The sequence below is a fragment of the Meriones unguiculatus genome, chromosome 11 (genome assembly GCF_030254825.1).
Source record: "Meriones unguiculatus strain TT.TT164.6M chromosome 11, Bangor_MerUng_6.1, whole genome shotgun sequence".
In the NCBI taxonomy this organism is placed as follows: Eukaryota; Metazoa; Chordata; class Mammalia; order Rodentia; family Muridae; genus Meriones; species Meriones unguiculatus.
In genome coordinates, this window is record NC_083359.1 from 92,600,634 (window position 1) to 92,618,298 (window position 17,665).

Sequence of the window (17,665 nt, forward strand, 5' to 3'; positions counted from 1 at the left end):
CCTTCTAGGATGTACCCTCTGGGGTAGCTGGTGGTGCTGAAGATGGATTCTTTGTGCCCCCAACCAAGGGAACAAGCCCAACTCAAGTAAGCAGGAAAACCCAATTATATAGGAATGAGTACTTCTGAGCTGGTTAATATTTGGTTACTGTGTACAAAATATTGGCTACTTTTATCAGATATGAGGAGGAGAATTGGAAAGAGAAAGGAAATTTTCCATTGGCTTAGGTTTTCTGTTTCTTACTAGATATGGTGCAATAACTCCCAACTTCCAGTTGATCATATCCTGGCAGGTTCTTTCGAAACAGCCATGCGGGTAAGTTCTTCTCTAAAACCCTTGGCCCTTTCTTTTGAGTGTTTGTTCCAGAGTTCTGGGGAGGATGAGTGACTCATCTTTTAACCACCTGGGAATGATCTGACCCACAGGGCCAAAGTTCTGTTTCATGGCAGTTGTTGGCCTCGCTAAAGGAATTTGCTTCATAAAGGCCTCTTATGTGCTCTCTACTTGATCTGTGGTTGTGTTTGCCAGTAAGCCATTTCCACTGCATTATAGCCTGCTTTCTGGCTTACATTAGTAAACTAAGCACCACTTCCTGAATAGCTGTGTACTGTGAACACTGTACCAGGTGCTGTGATGACAGGCACAACTGCAGCAGCCATCAACAGTTATTGTCACTGTGTTGACTATTCTAAAATACTCTATATAGATGATGAAAAGATCCTATAACTAATGTCATCTTAGTAGTGAGAGAGCAATGCAGAGAAGTTAAATACCTTGCCCAACTCTGACTTAGTTTTTAGTTGGTAGAAAGCAAATCCTTATGTTTCTTTTATGGTGTATTCTAGCTTCTTCATGACCAGGTGGGAGTCGTCCAGTTTGGCCCCTATAAGCAACTGTTCCTGCAGACATATGCTCGAGGCCGCACCACCTATCAAGCACTGCCCTGCCTGCCCTCCATGTATAGTTACCCTAATCGCAACTGGTAAGTCCCTTTGCTCCTTGCTGTCTGTTCCAAGTTGAAGTAAATACTTCAAATGGTAGCCACATTGACAGAATTGCTTCAGAGCTAAGTTTCCAGGAGAAAAGTTCTGTGGCATGTTACTTTGGGGTTTGGTTTACACCAGCTGCCATCCTATCCCCAGCTACTTTCACAGTAGGGTGTTGGTGATCGTGTTTGCCAGAAACAGATCATGAGTCCTAGTTTGGTATTGACAGTCCCATATTCTTCATAATTTTCCCTTTCCAGGAAGGATGCAGGGCTAAAAAATGGTGTACCAGCTGTGGGCCTAAAGCTTAATGACCTGATCCAGCGATTGCAGCTGTGCTACCAGCTCACCACAGTTGGCAAATTTGAGGAAGCTGTGGAAAAATTCCGTTCCATCCTGCTCAGTGTGCCTCTTCTTGTCGTGGACAATAAACAGGAGATTGCAGAGGTAGGAATCTAGTCACATGCTCAAACCTGGGCACCTGCATATTCTCGCCCATGTCTTGACTGTGTTCTGCAACCTCTTCAGGCCCAGCAGCTCATCACCATTTGCCGTGAATACATTGTGGGTTTGTGCATGGAGATAGAAAGGAAGAAGCTACCTAAGGAGACCCTAGACCAGCAGAAGCGCATCTGTGAGGTAAGCTGTGAGGCCAGCACTGCAGAAGCGCCATCCCCCTAGCCCTCAATTACATCTAAATTTGAAAGTTTCTTGACTTTGGTGAGGAAGAGAAATTGGAGGAATTGAGAATTCCTCAGATCATGAGTTCTTATTTTTTAAGAAGTAGAACTAATCTGTCTTATAGTCAATCATATTGGCTTTGGTTTTGTTGTTGTTGCTGTTTTATGGTTGTGTAGCTGTTTATAAACAACTGAACATCAGCCTGCTTTGTATCCCTTTCTGTCCACTAGATGGCAGCCTATTTCACACACTCAAACCTGCAGCCAGTGCATATGATCCTGGTGTTGCGGACAGCTCTCAACCTTTTCTTCAAGCTCAAGAACTTCAAGACAGCTGCCACCTTTGCCCGGCGCCTGCTGGAACTTGGGCCCAAGCCTGAAGTAGCCCAACAGGTACAGGAGAATTCCATCAGTGACTTTAGGACAACCAGATCTTAAATGGAGGGAGCAGAAGCTCAACATTCTTGTCTCTGAAACAAAACAATATAGCAATATTCAACCCAAAAAGCCAGTAGAGTGCTGCCCTCTAGTTACTTACTGACCTTGGGACTTCTTTTTTCTCTTGAAAGCAGAGTAATAATTTATTCAGACATGGCATTGGGTCAAATACTTTATATAGATGTTTAAATGGAGGAGAGCCTATAATTAACTATATTTTAGTAGTGAGAAAACAATACAGACAAGTAAAATACCTTGCCTAAGTTTGATTTAATTCTTTTTTTTTTTTTTTTTTCTGTGTAGCCCTGGCTGTCCTGGAACTCACTATGTAGACCAGGCTGTCTTTGAGCTCACAGAGATTTGCCTGCCTCTGCCTCCTAATTGCTGGTATTAAAAGTGTTTACCGCCACACCCAGCTTGATTTAATTGGGTGGACGTTGGTTTTTCTATTTTTGGTTTGGTTTGGTTTGGTTTGGTTTTGGTTTTTTGATGCAGGATTTCTCTCTGTAGCCCTGGCTGTCCTGGGCTCACTTTGTAAACGAGGGTGGCTTTGAACTCATAGGGACTGCCTCTGCCTTCCTGCATGCTGGAATTAAAGGCCTGTGCCTACACCCAGACTAGAATTGGTTTTTTTTAGACAGGGTTTCTCTGTGTAGCCCTGGCTATCTTGGAACTTGCTCTATAGACCAAGCTGACCTCAAACTCCAAGAAATCAGCCTACCTCTGCCTCCCAAGTGCTGGAATTAAAGGTGTATGCCACCACCACCGGACAATGCATCTATCCTTAAGCCCCAGGTGACCCATTTTGACCTCGTACTTCCCATTCATATTCTAGTATCTTTGCCATCCAGAAGCCTTCTTGGGCAATATTAACCTGTTTTAACTTTTTATTGGGCCCAACCCTAATAATCTGATTCTCAGACTTGGTCAGGATTGTGGCTTTAGAACAGTGAAGCCATGTTGGAGAAAGATTTCACTGTGTATCCCGAACTGACCCTCAAACTCCTAAACCTCCTGCTTTTGCATTCTGAGTTCTGGGATGCACCAGTACAGCCAGCAGCAATGGCAATTGTTCATTTTTCACGTACATCCTACACAGAGTATGAGACCTGTCTGTTTTCATGTAGTATAGTTACTTTTGTTTCCTGTTTTGTTTTTTGAGACGGGGTCTCAGTGTGTAAATCGGGCTGGCCTGGAACTTCAGACCTTCCTGCTCCTGAGTGCTGGGATTATCGAAATAGACCATCATGTGCAGCAAATAGTTGCATCTTGTATCAGAGATTGTGTTGTTTTCTGTCCTCTTAAATAAAATTTCCTTCCTCTTCTAGACTAGAAAAATCCTGTCTGCCTGTGAAAAAAACCCCACAGATGCCTGCCAGCTCAATTATGACATGCACAACCCCTTTGACATTTGTGCTGCATCTTACCGGCCCATCTATCGTGGAAAACCGGTGGAGAAGTGTCCACTTAGTGGGGCCTGCTATTCTCCTGAGTTCAAGGGGCAAATCTGCAGGGTCACTACAGTAAGTACTGCCCTCAAGAATGTGTCTAGGGGAAAAAGAAAAAAAAAGAATGTCTCTAGGGAAGGTCAAGGTGGGGATCCAATAAAAAATAAAAAATGTGTGTAGGATATTGAGGGGGCAGGAGAAGGAAGCGTGCTAGGTGTTCTCTGCCCTTGTGTTTGCCCGGCTCCTCGACGCAGCGACACTGGGGAAAGCCAGAGCTTCTGCTCGCTGTTCTCATCTCAGCACCAAGCATCCTCTGACTGCTCATTGGCAGGTGTTGGGAATAAGCTTTCTGGGGTTTTCAGTCTTATTAATCTCTAACTTGAACCTGTTTTCCACTTCCACAGGTGACAGAGATTGGCAAAGATGTGATTGGGCTGAGGATCAGTCCTCTTCAGTTTCGCTAAGGTCCTCAAGTGCATGGTTCATCACATACTCTAGCTGCAAACCCACTCTCCCCTTAGAGCCACGCTTCAGCCTGTTGATACTGGTTCTCCCTAAAACTCCCTGTCTTTTCGCCTCTGCAGCAAAGCAGAAGTGTCAACCTTGACTTCCTTGCTCCTGCAGACGTCTCTCCTGAAGGTTACTGAAGGTTACTGTGCTTGTGATCATAAATGACTTTGCCCTTCAGCTTGGGTCTTCCAAGGAACAAATGAAAACTTTGTGCTGGTTATTTGTTTAGCAAATTCTTTCAATATTCCTTCTTTACTTAACCACCTTGTTTCAATTCCACTAGAAAGCAGCTAGACAACTGCTTTCTATAATAAACAACATTTTTCCTCAGCCACATGCAATTCTTACCTGTCGTGTGTTTTTCTTGGGAATTTAATGTCATAAAAAGGTTCCTTCCTTTTGTGGACCCAAACACTTCTAGGTTGAGAAGAAGTTATTTGGTTTTGCAAAATGTATAGCACTTTTCATTGACTTGTTTCTGTCCTCTATAACAATTGTTCTTGTGTTTTGTGTCTCAAATTAAATAAAGTGTATCTCTGAGACCTCCCTGGCTTGCCACTTTAACTTCTTGGGCACTTTCTTTCATGTCCCTGTTCACACCCATATAGCTCTCTCACCAGAGCAGATTCTTTGTTCAGAATCATTTTTCAATTATTATATGCATTATATACATTTTTAAACTAATGTACACTATAAGGGGAAAATGACACTCTTTTTAAGAGACTTGGCACACACCTGTAATCCCAGCACTCTGGGAGGCAGAGGCAGGTGGATCTCTGTGAGTTTGAGGCCAGCCTGGTCTACAGAGTGAGCTAGAACAGCTAAGGCTATACAGAGAAACCCTGTCTCAAGAAGAGAGACATATGAAACACAGACTTACATTGTTGGAGTGAAAACAGTTCCCTGTTCCATTTTTTACTGCAACTTTCTATTTATTGCTAACCACAGCCAGTATTTGCTGAGCACCTATCTGTCCATCACTGTTTTATGTATCTTATATATTATGTTCACATAGAAAAGAATTAGTACAAATTATATATTTACAGTAAGTACATAGTGGTCTTAGCTTCTTTTCATATTGCTGTGCTAAAGTACCCTGACAAAAGCAACTTAAGGGAGAAAGGGTTTATTTTATTCTCAATACCAGGTTATAGTCAATCCATCATTGCAGTGAAGTGAAGGTGGCAGGAACTTGAGTCAGCTAGTCACATTATATCCACAGTCAATAGCAGAGAGCACTGAACATGAGGATTCCTGCCAGTACTCAACTAGAGTTTTCATTTTTGTGAGACAGGGTCTCACTTGGCTGGAGCTTGATACGTGGAGCTAGCTGGCCCTGAACTGACAGGAGTGGAGAAAAAGAACTCTACCTCTTCTTAATATCAGCACTCTGAGGCAGAGAATAGCTTCTCTAAATTCAGGACCTCAGGCCCAGCAAATGCTGCTGCCCACAGTGGGCAAGTCTTCCCTTATCAATTAACGAAATTTAAAATCATTCTTTACAGACATTTTCTGAGGTCCTTCTACCAGGTGATTCCAGATTATGTCAATTGATAGAATTATCACAATTGTTAGTAACTGGGTAAGTGATGCATTCTTTCGATTTAAAATACATAATTCAGGCCCAGCCTGGTGGCTCCATCTGTTCTAGCACTTACAAGATGGAAACAGGATCAAGGGTTCAAGACCATCAAGGCTTGGTGTCACATCCTTTAATCCTGGCAGTTGAGAGGCATAGACAAGTCTCTCTGAATTCAAGACCAACTTGGTCCAGTCTACATAGTGAGCTCCTGTCTAGAAAGTTCTAGACCAGAGCAGCAGTTAAGAGCACTTCTGTTCTTTTAGGGTACCCAGGTTCAATTCCAAGGCAGCCACATGATGGCTCATAACCATTCATAACTTCAGCTCCAGCAGATCTAACTCACTGTTCTGGTAGACACAGGTACTGCCTATACTTGGTGCACAGATTTACACACAGAACATTCATACACAAAATAATTACTTTGAAAGTCCAGGGTAACCCCAGCTAGTTCAGGGCCAGTCTAGACTACCCTATCTCAAAAGCAAAACAAACTAGAGAGGTGGTTCCACAGTTAAGAGCAATTACTGCTCTTCTGGAGGGCCTGGGTTCAGCTCCCATCACCTAGGCAAGGCAGCTCACAACCACCTGTAACTCTAGCTCCAGGGCATCCAGTGTTTTCTGTTGGCCTTTAGGAGCACCTGCACTCGTGTGCACGAGCCCACATACAGATAGACGCACAGAACTGCACAGCCGGACATGCAGTGTTGGCTTAGTACGGGCAGGGTCTGGCTTTGACCCCAGCACTACACAGGGTAGCACATACCTTCCTCAAAATAGGTAAGTGCAGAAATTTTGTTGAGTTACTGGGGACTGAACTTAAGGTTTTACGTATGATAAGTATTCTACTACTGAGCTATCTATAGCCACAGGGAAAATGATGTACAAAGTATGTGTTGCTGTCTTTGTGTTTCTTGAAATAGGTTCAATAGCCCAGCTTGGCCTTGAACTATGTAGTCAAAATGACCTTCAAAGTTTAATCTTCCAGTCTTGACCTCCTGAGTGCTGGGATTACTTCAGTGTTTCATTTTAATTCATTTTTTTTTCCCAATTAACAATCCATGTAGTGAAACCACCAGTCTTTAGAACTATGCTGTCAGGCCAGTGAAATAGCCTAGGAAGTAAGGGCACTGAGGTCAAGACTGACAACCCGAGTTTTATCCCAGAAATTCACAGGGTGGAAGGAGAGAGAGAGAACCTGCTCCCCCAAGTTGTCATATACCCTTCACACAAGCATCATGCATCCACACAAGCACCATCCCACCTACAAACACACAAAATACAGCCTTTTCATTTTATATATATAATATAAAATATAGATATAAATAAATATATATGATCTATATAATGAAAAAAACATATATATAAGCTATACTGCAGGACAGTGGTGGCAGAGGCAGAGGCAGGAAGATCTCTGAGTTCAAGTCCCGCCTGCTCTACAAAGCAAGTTCCAGGATAGCCTGAGCCACACAAAGAATCCCTGTCTGGGAGCAAGGGGTTGGGGGAAGACCAACTATACTATGACAAGTTTGCATTGTGTACCTTTTTCCTGAGCCACTCAGTTCCTATTACCCTTCCCCAAACAGGTAACTAGTTACCAGTTTTCTTTTAGCATTCAAAAAGAGTATATAGTTATGAGCAGATAGAACTCTGCTCTTCCCCACCTCCCTTTTATACATGATGGGAACATAATTTTTTTTACTTAACACATTTTAAATTTTTTCCAAATATATATTTTTTCTCATTGTATATTTTAAGGTATGAAAGTGTCTCACGGTTTCTGAATTATTTGCAACCTTTTTGCAATTATCAGCACTGTTGCAGTAAGTTAACTTGAGCATACATAGAACGGGCTGAGTGTGCCTCAGGCTGAACTACAAGACGAACACCTGCTTCAAAGGGCACAGAGCTTTGTTTACATTTTCAGATTTAAGAGTTGCCTTCTTAAGTATAGTCCTCAAACTAAGACTGCTTTCTCAAAAAATGTGACTTTTATGACAATATTTTCTCAAATTTTATACATTCTTCCTGCAAGTACAGGCAAGAATCAGGCCTGGCAGTTCACACCCAGAATTCAAATTCTTGGAAGGTTATGGCAGAACAATTGCCTGAAGTTCAAGGCTAGCCTTGGCTAAAGAGTGAAACTGTCTCAAAAACTGGACATCTTGGGGGTTAGAGAGATGGCTTAGCAGTTAAGAGCAAATACTGCTCTTGCAGAGGCCTCAAGTTCACTTCTCCGCACCACATCTGGTGGCTCACAACCGCCTATAACTCCAGCCCCTGAGAGCATGTGCACTCATGTTCACATATCTTCAAATGCATATATGCATGCACAGCACACACAATTATAAATAATTTAAAATATTTTTTGAATCTTGGCAGGCAGATCTCTGTGAGTTCTAGGCCAGCCAGTGCTACCTACATAGCGAGACCTTGTCTCAAAAGTCTTTGTTATAAGTTTACAAAATTAAATTACAAGATTGTACACAAACATTCTAAGGTGAGTTTTGCGAACAAGGTTGACAATCTCTGCTCCTTGAAGCTTATCTAACTGGGGGAAATAGATATATGTAAAATAATCATGACTATCAGTCAAGAATCTGGTTAATCAATAAGCAGTGGGGAGCCATTGAGCCCTTAAATAAGACTGGTATGGAAGAAAGCACATGATGGCGTTTTGCCAGTATTCACTAAATATTAGGAAGGCAGAAAGAGCAGTCGGGGTAAATAAGCACTGAAGTAGGAAGCTAGCAACTCAGTACTAAGAATAGAGAGCGGAGCCAGGGGTGGTGCCACACCCATTTGGTCCCAGCAACCTGAAGGCAGAGCAGGGTGATTTCTGAGTTTGAGGACTGCCTGATCTACACACAGATTGTACCTCCACTCAACCTTTACAGACCAACTCTGATTTACTTGTAGATTTCACTGTGCCTAGCATAAGACTGTATATGACAGTAGATGCTAGCTCCGGGCTAAAAATTGATTGGGTGATCTTTAGTTTATCATCTGTTTTGTGTATGTACCAAGAAGCATACGTTGAGGTCAGAGTTCAGTGAATGGTAGAAGTCTCTCCTTCGGGGCAATGAAACCAAGATTGCCTCAATTTGGCAATCCTGTCTCCGTATAAAAAAGTGCGCATTAACAGAAGAGTTAAATAGCTTCAGATTTAGCTGAGCCTTGTAGTGTAACCTCTGCCCTTGGGAGGTGGAGAGAACAGGATTAGAAAACCCTGCCTGAAAACAAAACCTCTCCAGATTAAAGATTAAAGGGAAAGGAACACCCCCCCCCCCCCATCAAGCTGGGCCTGGTGGGTCAAACATTTAGGAAATGGAGACGGAAGGACCCCGATTTCTAGACCAGCCTGGCAAGACCAACTGTTGTGGCTGTGTAGCTCAGGTGGTGGAGTGCTCGCTTGATTCCTGCAAGAAGTTAGGTTTGAGCCCCAGCACCAGGAAAACAAACAGAACCACAAAAACAAACCCACAGTTTCCTGTCCCTTTAAAAATGGCGGTCCTGCACCGTAGGACGATATTATTGGCTGCACAAGTCATGGAGGCGGAGTTAGGGGCGGGGCATGTAGTGGCACCAGAGAGATTCCACCTCCTACGGCAAGTCGGAGGCAGCAAGATGGCGGCTGCTGAGGAAGGTTGCGATTTTGGGGTGGAAGCGGACCGGGAACTGGAGGAGCTTCTGGAAAGTAAGAGCCCGTGAAGGGAGAGGCCAGGGATGTCGGGGCCGAGTGGATCCTTGAGATTTTTGGACGGGACGGGAGAACCTCTTCAGTGATTGGTGGGGGAGGTGGTCTGAGTTCGACCCCGGCCCTCATTAGCTAGAGCTGTGTGTTCACCTTGGTCACTGATTTGTCCAGACCACACGTCTCCCTGCGGAGGGAAAACTAACTGTAGTGAGATGTCCCATGACACCCCGCCCCGCAACTTCTCTAGCTTTAGATTGTTGGGTTATTGCTGAGGCAAGGATTTTACCCCGTATCCTAGGCTGGCCAAGAACTCACACAGCTTTCTGCCTCAGCTTCTGCGAGTGCTGAGATTACGGGCTGGATCGGCGTTAGTAAAGTATTGAAATCATCTGTGCTCTCAGTACCAGCATTCGTGGAACAAAATAACCTTTAAGCTCATAATCTTTCCTCATTCTTTTACCAGACCCCAAGTTCTTTCGTGTCAGTAGTTCAGGAAGATACCTTTTAAAATTGTTTTGAATGACTCTCCCTTGTAGGCTATGTTGGCCTCAAACTCAGTAACTACTGCAGGATGGCCTTGAACTTGTGATTTTCTGGCCCCTGCCTCCCCATTCCAGCGTGGCACCACCAAGCCTGACATCCTTTTTAATCTCTGGGAGAAACTGAGAGTGAGCCAGTCCCAGGGAGAAACATTTCATCTTCCTGAGAACATGGTGGATTCTTTCTTGGCCTTGCCCTCCATTCTGGTTTCCTGCCCAGAGTGAGGGCAGTGCCCTTTCCTTCGGCCTGGCAAGCTGAGTGGTGGTGACAACACAGGCTTTTGAGGGCAGAGGTGAACCTTTTATCTGCTGCTCAGTCACAAGGATGTAGGCGGGGAGAAAATGAACAGATTTAGTGGGGCATGCTGATTGACTGGATTGGTCCAGGAGTACTGCGTTTAAGGCCAAGGGGAGCTGCAGGCGCCTGCTGGAGGGTAATGTAAGAGTTTGGTACCCTGCTGTAGAATGTGTGCGGTTTGTACCAGTAGTAGGACCCATGCAAAGTTGGGCAGTATACCTTGTGTTTTCTTAAAAGATGTTACGGCCCTTAAGGCCTCAGAGTGAGTTCAGAGTGAAAAGTGATAAGGCTGTCTCTCTTCTCTATCCGTGTTAGATAATTGTGTGACTTTTTTTTTTTTTTTTGAATTTTCTAGTATGCATGTAGAGATTTCTCTGCACAGCTTATTTAATCCTTTCCTCCTAGTTCTGAGATGAACACTGGTTCTGTATAAAGGGCTTTCTTCCCGGTTGCTCACAGTAAATTGCATAATTCCCAAGGAAGGTGGGAAGCCTGTTGATCAGTGATCAGTGGACCAGGCAGGAGAGATGCCAAGAAGAGAGAGAAAAGTCCAGGAACAGATTGCTTAGAATCACACAGCTTTCTAGCCTTATCCGTCCTCAACATACCCACCATGTCTCTTGTCTCCGAAGGTGCTCTTGATGATTTCGATAAAGCCAAACCCTCCCCAGCACCCCCTCCTACCACTTCGGCCCCCGATGCTTCAGGGCCCCAGAAGAGATCGCCAGGAGACACTGCCAAAGTATAAATTCCACCCCCTTAAGGGAGAGGGAGGATGGGCGTGCAACTCAGAGCAGGGGTGGGGCCAGGCCCCTATGGGCCAGAGGGGTGGGTGGGAGGGTGGGTGCCTTTGCCTCACACTGCTCAGTGTTCTTCCAGGCCCCAGTTCCTGTGAAAAAGAACTTGTTGTTGTACAGAGGGATAGCAAGAAAGTGTCTTGAGAAAAGAGCAGTATGAAGTGCTTGGATTTGTATGCTACCTCATATTATTCCTTCAGTGGCCAGATTCTTTGCTTGCTGCCCTCCTGAGAATAGGCAGGTAGAATGTTCAGTGGAGGTGCTTGTGGGGGAGAGGTTTCATTTCCCAAAACTACCACTTGAGCTCTTATTAGAGGCTAGACGTAGCGTGGTGCTGTAAGAGGTGAATTTTGTCCTCCCCTCCCCTACAGGATGCTCTCTTCGCCTCCCAAGAGAAATTTTTCCAGGAACTGTTTGACAGTGAGCTGGCTTCCCAAGCTACTGCAGAGTTTGAGAAGGCAATGAAGGAGCTGGCTGAAGAAGAGCCGCACCTGGTGGAACAGTTCCAGAAGCTCTCAGAGGCAGCTGGGAGAGTGGGTGAGGAAACCCCAAACAAGAAGTACTGGACAGACCTCTTAATTGCTTGATAATACTAGGATTGTAAAATTGATAAGTCATGATGTGACAGCCATGGAGCAGGGCAGGCAAGAGAAAGAGGTATAGGAACCTTGCTTCTGAAAGAAAAGCTTAAGGTGTTTTGGAACGTAATAAAAAAGATTATTCGATCCAGGTGTAGTGCTGTATTCGCTCAGTCTCAGCACTTGGGAGGCAAAGGCAGATGGATCTCGTGAGTTCAAGGCTAGCCTTGTCTACATAGTGAGTTCCAGGACAGCTAGAACTAGAGACCCTGCCTCAAAAATAAATAAAGAAGATTATCCCAAACCAACCCTTTTAAAGGACAGTGTTGTGAGTCTTACTGTGGAGAACAACTGGCATATTACTTATATAGATTCATGGCATGACCTTGAAAGTAACTAAAGAACAGTTAAGGTTTTTGAAGGGGTAGTAGTTTGCTAGTAAATGCTTTATATACAGGTTGGTGTCTAGATCAGTCTAGACAAGCTGACAGCTAAAATCCTAGGTAATCCTGGTTCTTTTCATTTCTCCTAGGCAGTGATGCAAACTCTCAACAAGAATTTACTTCTTGCCTAAAGGAGACATTAAGTGGGCTAGCCAAAAATGCCACAGATCTTCAGGTAAAGGGAAAGGAAGAGGGGTACACTCTCAGATACTTCCTGAGCAGTCTCACAAAATAGATGCTCTAGAGTATCTCTCCAGATCTGGCCCTGCCTTGATTTATGTTACAGGCAAATTCAGATAGTTCTTTCCACCTGGAAGTATGGTGAGCATTCCAGGAAAGCAGTGTACCTGTTCGCCCCTCTTTTGTCTTGTCTAGAACTCGGGCATGTCTGAAGAGGAACTGACCAAAGCCATGGAAGGGCTGGGCATGGATGAGGGTGATGGGGAAGGGAACATTCTTCCCATCATGCAGAGCATCATGCAGAACCTACTGTCTAAGGATGTACTGTACCCATCCCTGAAGGAGATCACCGAAAAGGTCTGTGAATTCCCATTTCTGCCTTTCTCCTCACTTCATTGCTTCAACTTGGGGGCCACTTTGCTCAGATGACTCATAGTAAAAGGGTAGTTTTAAGTGGGCAAGCACATTTTTTACAATTTCTTGTCTGTAGGAGGTAGAAGTTTTTCCTGAGAGAATGAAGCTGCACAGGTGATCCAATCACTTGTCCACACTGGGAATGTCTGGGCAAGATGGGGAAATTCTTCAGCTCTAGATTTCTGTAAATTAGTTCCTGAATCTGAGTTTGACTGATCCATTCCTCCTTATATTTCTAGCTTTGTTAATTTTTCCAGTAAGAACTCACTGGATTTTGTAGTGGTGTTATGTCCAGTTTGAGAGTAGTTTAAATGATGGTCCTTGTCAACAGAGCTTATAGTTCCCCTAGAGAAATGAAGTAGAGAAATAGAAGCACTTCGGCATTGCAGGACAGTGTGTGACTGAGTGGGAAACGAATAGCAAGATCAGGAGTCTGCAGACCAATGTATGTTCATCTTAAGTCCAGCTCCCAAGCTAAGACTATTTTTTGCACTGTTTTAAAAAGATTTATTTTTATTACTATTTTTAAATTAGGTATGTGTGTGCATGTGTGTGCACATGAGTTCAGGTGCCTATGGAAGCACCAGACCACCCTGAGCTGGAATTAGAGCTGGCAAGTGAGCTGCTTAGCACAGGGGCTGGGAATTGAACTTGAACTTGGGTCCTCTGTAAGAACAGTCTGTGCTCTTAACCACTAAGCCATCTCCCCAGCCCTGGCTTTTATATTTTTAAGTTTAAAAACAACAGGGCTAGAGAGAGATGGTTCAGCATTTAAGCACACTGGCTGCCCTTCCAGAGGACCTGGGTTCAATTGCCAGCATCCACATAGCAGCTCACAATGTCTGTAGCTGCAGTTTCAGGGGACTTGATGCCCTCTTTCAGTTTCTGAGAGCACCAGACACACGCATGGTGCACAGATATACATAGAGACGAAAACATTCATACAAATAAAATAATAGAATTTTTAACAGTTCTAAATAACAACAACACAGGGAGCTTGTTAGCTCTTCTTGCAGAGGACCTGGGTTTGCTTCCCAATACCAACATGGTGGCTCATAACCATTCATAACTCCAGTCCTGGGGGATCTGACACACATCTCTGACCTCCAGGTGCACCAGGTATGACATGGTACAAATACATACGTGCAGGCAAAACACGAATGCATACAAAATAAAAATAAGTCTTTAAAAAAACAATAGAGAACAACAATATTCAACAGAGACCATACGTGACCCTTGTCCTAGTTAGCTGCAGCTGTCAACGTTACACAGCTCAGAGTCATCTGAGGTAGTCTCAGTTAGGATTGCCCAGCTCAGATTGGGCTATGGCCATGTGTGAGGGATTGTCCTGATTGATGGTTGGTGTGGGAGGGCATAGCCCATGGTGGGTAGCACCAACCCTAGGCGGGGAAGTTTATAAGAAGTTTAAAAGACAAGCAAGAAAGTAAGCCAGCATGCAGTGCTCCTCCATGGTGTTTGCTTGAATTTCTGCTCATAGTGATGGGCTGTTGTCTGTAAGTGTCAGATGAAATAAACCCTTTCCTCCACAAATTGTGTTTGATGTTTTATCACAGCAACAGAAATGAAACTAGAATAACCCTCAGAGGCTAGCATATTTACTTTGTTGCTTTTCACCGACAGAGTTTGCTCTCTGCAGCTAACCATAAGTACCAGTGCATCTGGAAGATGAGCTGGAGTCAACAGTACTTGTGCTTTTCCCTCCTGGTTCCCTTCATTCTTTCTCACCTATCCCTCCTCTTTGTGCAGTATCCAGAATGGTTGCAGAGTCACCAGGAGTCTCTTCCTCCAGAGCAGTTTGAAAAGTATCAGGAGCAGCACAGTGTCATGGGCAAAATCTGTGAGCAGTTGGAGGCAGAGACACCCGCAGACAGTGAGGCCACTCACAGGGCCCGTTTTGAGGCCGTGCTAGATCTTATGCAGCAGGTAAGGCCTCCTTTCACTGCCTTCCCACTGCTGCTGTTCTCTTGGCTGTTAAATGGAGATGCCTGGAAAGGGGGCTACACTACTAAACCTGGGCGGAGGAGGGAGCCCAAGAAAGACTACATACTATGGTCAGAAGAAATCAGATCCCTTTTATTGCTTTTGTGTTGTTTTCTGTGATTTTTATCCTGTTGTGTTTGTTTTTTATTTCTTTTTTAATCTCATATTTTTATTTTCTAGTTACAAGACTTGGGCCATCCTCCAAAAGAGCTAGCTGGGGAGATGGTGAGTTTGTCTTTTATATTTTAACCCAGTTCCTAGGTCGCAGTTAATTCTTAGTTAATCCATATAAGGTGATCATTGTGGCTGCTAGGGGATGAACCTTCAGAAGCTCTGACCTGAAATATGAGTGGTTTTCTCAGTCCCTTCATCTTTTCTCCAGCCTCCTGGCCTCAACTTTGACCTGGATACCCTCAATCTATCGGGCCCACCAGGTGCCAATGGCGAACAATGTCTGATCATGTGAAACACAACATGTTTTCCTCCCTGAGTCCCAGCCATGGGGAACATCTGGAGTCAGCAGAATCACTGGGAAACTGAGGCAAGAGCATCGTCTCTGGGAGCTGGCTGCCCCACACTCTACATCCCATTCAAGACTGTGCCATACCGGCTGAGGACCTGTTCTGTAGGCCGTTTCCATGAGTCCTCCTCCATTATGGTTTCTGCTGTTAGAAACAGGCCAATTATTTGCCAGGTGAAGGAAGGCATCCCTTTTGGGGCATTTTACTTCTTCCCGCTCCCCAAAATAATGTTATATATGGCTGTACTCATGTTCCCCTTTATTCCCAGTGTCTCTGTGCCTTGTTTATACTCCCTCTCTTGGATCTGGGGAGCAGGAGCTGAGTCTTTGGACTCTGTGTTTCTGTTAGGCAGGGCCTCTGGGAATGAGGAGAAATGCAGCCTGGGGCTGCAGGCCTGTCACCACATCTCCTTGACTTCATTTTGAATTCTCTGAAGGGAAAGGAATTTGCACTTATTCGTTGTCAGGTTGGAAGCGAAGCCTTGGGCTTCTCCTGTACCTAGGTGCTGCCCCTAGTTCCTCTTTTCTCCTGAGAACTTAGTTGCTACCCTGGCTCTTCCTACAGCTGTGATTTGGGGGAACCCCGCTCTTGACCTTCCTTTGCCCCCTGACTATCCCCTTACCTCCCCTTTTTTTTAGATTCTTATTTATTCCAGCCCCTTTTAACAATGCTGTGATAGATGACGGCCAATCTCGTTTCCTTTCATCTAGTGCCTGTACCATGCTCACTAGACCCTTCCCTTCTTCCCTGGCCAACACGTGATTGTAAAGTCAGAACTGTAAATGAGTGGCCATTCTACCCACATAAATTCTGGCTTATTTGAGACATCAGATTTTCCTATAGAATCCTTGGTTCAGGAAGGTGCTTGGGAAAGGGGTGTAGCCTGAGTCTTTTTTTCCTGCAAGCCCCATGGGGCAGTAATAATAAATATTCTGAGCGAGTATGTGGGTTATTTTTCATCCAGGTCTGTTTCTAATCTTTCTCATCTTCTGTAAGCTGCAGAGTATAGTTTTGTATAATGTTATGTTAGGCTGTACCTTGACCCAGCCCCCCAGCTCAGGCTGCACTTCTTTGGCAAAATGATACTGTTCATCTCCCTGGTATTTCAGTTTTAACTTTTTATATTATAATTGGTGTTAGTGATATACTGTTAACATGTTTTCTAGATCACCTAACTTTGAATTGACCTTCTCAGTGGGTCTAAGGACCATCCATGGCTGCCATATATATTTTATAGATATTCTCTTTGGCCCACCTACCTGTCCTGGTTCATTTGGAAAATAACTTTTTAAAAGTATGTTTATTTTGGAATTTTATACATGTATAGAATGTATTCTGATCATAACCACCCCCTCTGGAAAATAACTTTTTCAAGAACAAATCCACATTTATCATTTGAGTCTTCAAGCTCATAAACACATCATTTCCCCCTGGTTAAACTCACCCTTAAAGATGCTACACATTCTATGGAAAGAAATGTGCTTGAGATCTCAGGCTGTGGAGACTATACAGCTGTCGCAGCTCATCGAACAGAAGACAGGGTCTGAATTTGAGATCCCTTCATGCTCAGAGAAAGGGAAGTACAAGCTGATTTGTGATGATGAATGGGGTCTAAATTGCCAATATTTTATCGATGCTCCTGGCAAAAGCTTGCCAAGGACAGGTGAGACAGAATGACCTGCCCTTGGAATTGTGCTCAGTGCATGCTAGCTGTCCTTTATTCTCATTTTTGGTGATGATGCCACAATCTACCATGGCTTGATTTTCAAGACTTTTTTTCATTTTTATTTTGCTTGAACATGAACAAGTCAACCTTTGATTGATCTCTTTCTAAATACCATTTGAAATTCTCTGGGACTTATAGCTGAATAAAACCTGGTACCCTGGGGCTGGAGAAATGGCTCAGTGGTTAAGAGCACTGTCAACTCTTTCAGGGGACCTGAGTTCAATTCCCAGCACCCACATGGCAGCTGTCTGTAACACCAATTCCAAGGGATCTGACACCCTCAAACTAATGCATATAAAATAAAAATTTAAAAACAAACAAAAAACTGGTGCACTCGCAGGGTCCTCCTCAAATGATGTGTGGTAAAGCATCAGAGTTTTTGTCTTTAAACATCCAGAACCTCAGGCATCAGTATGTGGATCTATTTACTGCTCATGACAGGTATGCAGTTGAGACTATATACAACCTGTCATGTAAATTTGAAAATACCTAAACTGTCTAGAGATGTGGGCTTAACTGAATTTTACAGCAATATCAAACACTAACGTTTTTAGACACTGTATTTCTGATTCCTACTGTCACAAGTTGATACAGTGATTAAAACAAAACCTTCATGGGAATAATACTGTTCTGGGCTTTTCTTAGTCTCTTCACAGGTCCTAAGCCAATGTATACTTAAGTACTTGAAGTCCTCTCCCACGTACCACCTGTGGAGAACTTGGTCTTCAGCAAAAAAAGGAAACAACGTGTTACTATATGGTTATCTAGCACTTGGCTTCCTTTTTTTTTTTTGAGATAGAGTTTTTGTGAAGTCTTGGCTGCCCTAAACT

At 43.9% G+C, this 17,665-nt stretch overlaps 2 protein-coding genes across 3 annotated transcripts in view; both read left to right on the plus strand.

The window, feature by feature from the left end:
• Nucleotides 1-4,609, plus strand: part of Copa (COPI coat complex subunit alpha) — a 47,324-nt gene extending 42,715 nt beyond the window's left edge. For both annotated transcript variants that reach the window (XM_021650588.2, XM_021650589.2), the window contains exons 26-33: nt 9-86; nt 247-315; nt 846-982; nt 1,247-1,433; nt 1,515-1,625; nt 1,898-2,059; nt 3,433-3,627; nt 3,957-4,609. In XM_021650588.2, the coding sequence (XP_021506263.1) occupies nt 9-86; nt 247-315; nt 846-982; nt 1,247-1,433; nt 1,515-1,625; nt 1,898-2,059; nt 3,433-3,627; nt 3,957-4,016 (999 nt within the window). In that variant the 3' untranslated portion in view covers nt 4,017-4,609. The remainder of the gene's footprint in view (nt 1-8; nt 87-246; nt 316-845; nt 983-1,246; nt 1,434-1,514; nt 1,626-1,897; nt 2,060-3,432; nt 3,628-3,956) is intronic.
• A 4,608-nt stretch (nt 4,610-9,217) lies between these two features.
• Nucleotides 9,218-17,458, plus strand: Pex19 (peroxisomal biogenesis factor 19). Its single transcript, XM_021650596.2, has 8 exons — nt 9,218-9,338; nt 10,808-10,917; nt 11,344-11,509; nt 12,083-12,168; nt 12,369-12,530; nt 14,355-14,531; nt 14,769-14,813; nt 14,971-17,458. Exons 1-8 carry the CDS (start codon nt 9,269-9,271, stop codon nt 15,052-15,054), a joined length of 900 nt encoding a protein of 299 aa, XP_021506271.1. The 5' UTR covers nt 9,218-9,268; the 3' UTR covers nt 15,055-17,458.
• Nucleotides 17,459-17,665: the final 207 nt, after the last annotated feature.

Coding starts and splice junctions, on each gene's coding strand:
- Pex19 (XM_021650596.2), top strand. CDS start 9,269: ATGGCGGCTGCTGAGGAAGGTTGCGATTTTGGGGTGGAAGCGGACCGG. Junction 12,169..12,368: donor AAAATGCCACAGATCTTCAG/GTAAAGGGAAAG, acceptor TGTCTTGTCTAG/AACTCGGGCATGTCTGAAGA. Junction 12,531..14,354: donor TGAAGGAGATCACCGAAAAG/GTCTGTGAATTC, acceptor CTCTTTGTGCAG/TATCCAGAATGGTTGCAGAG.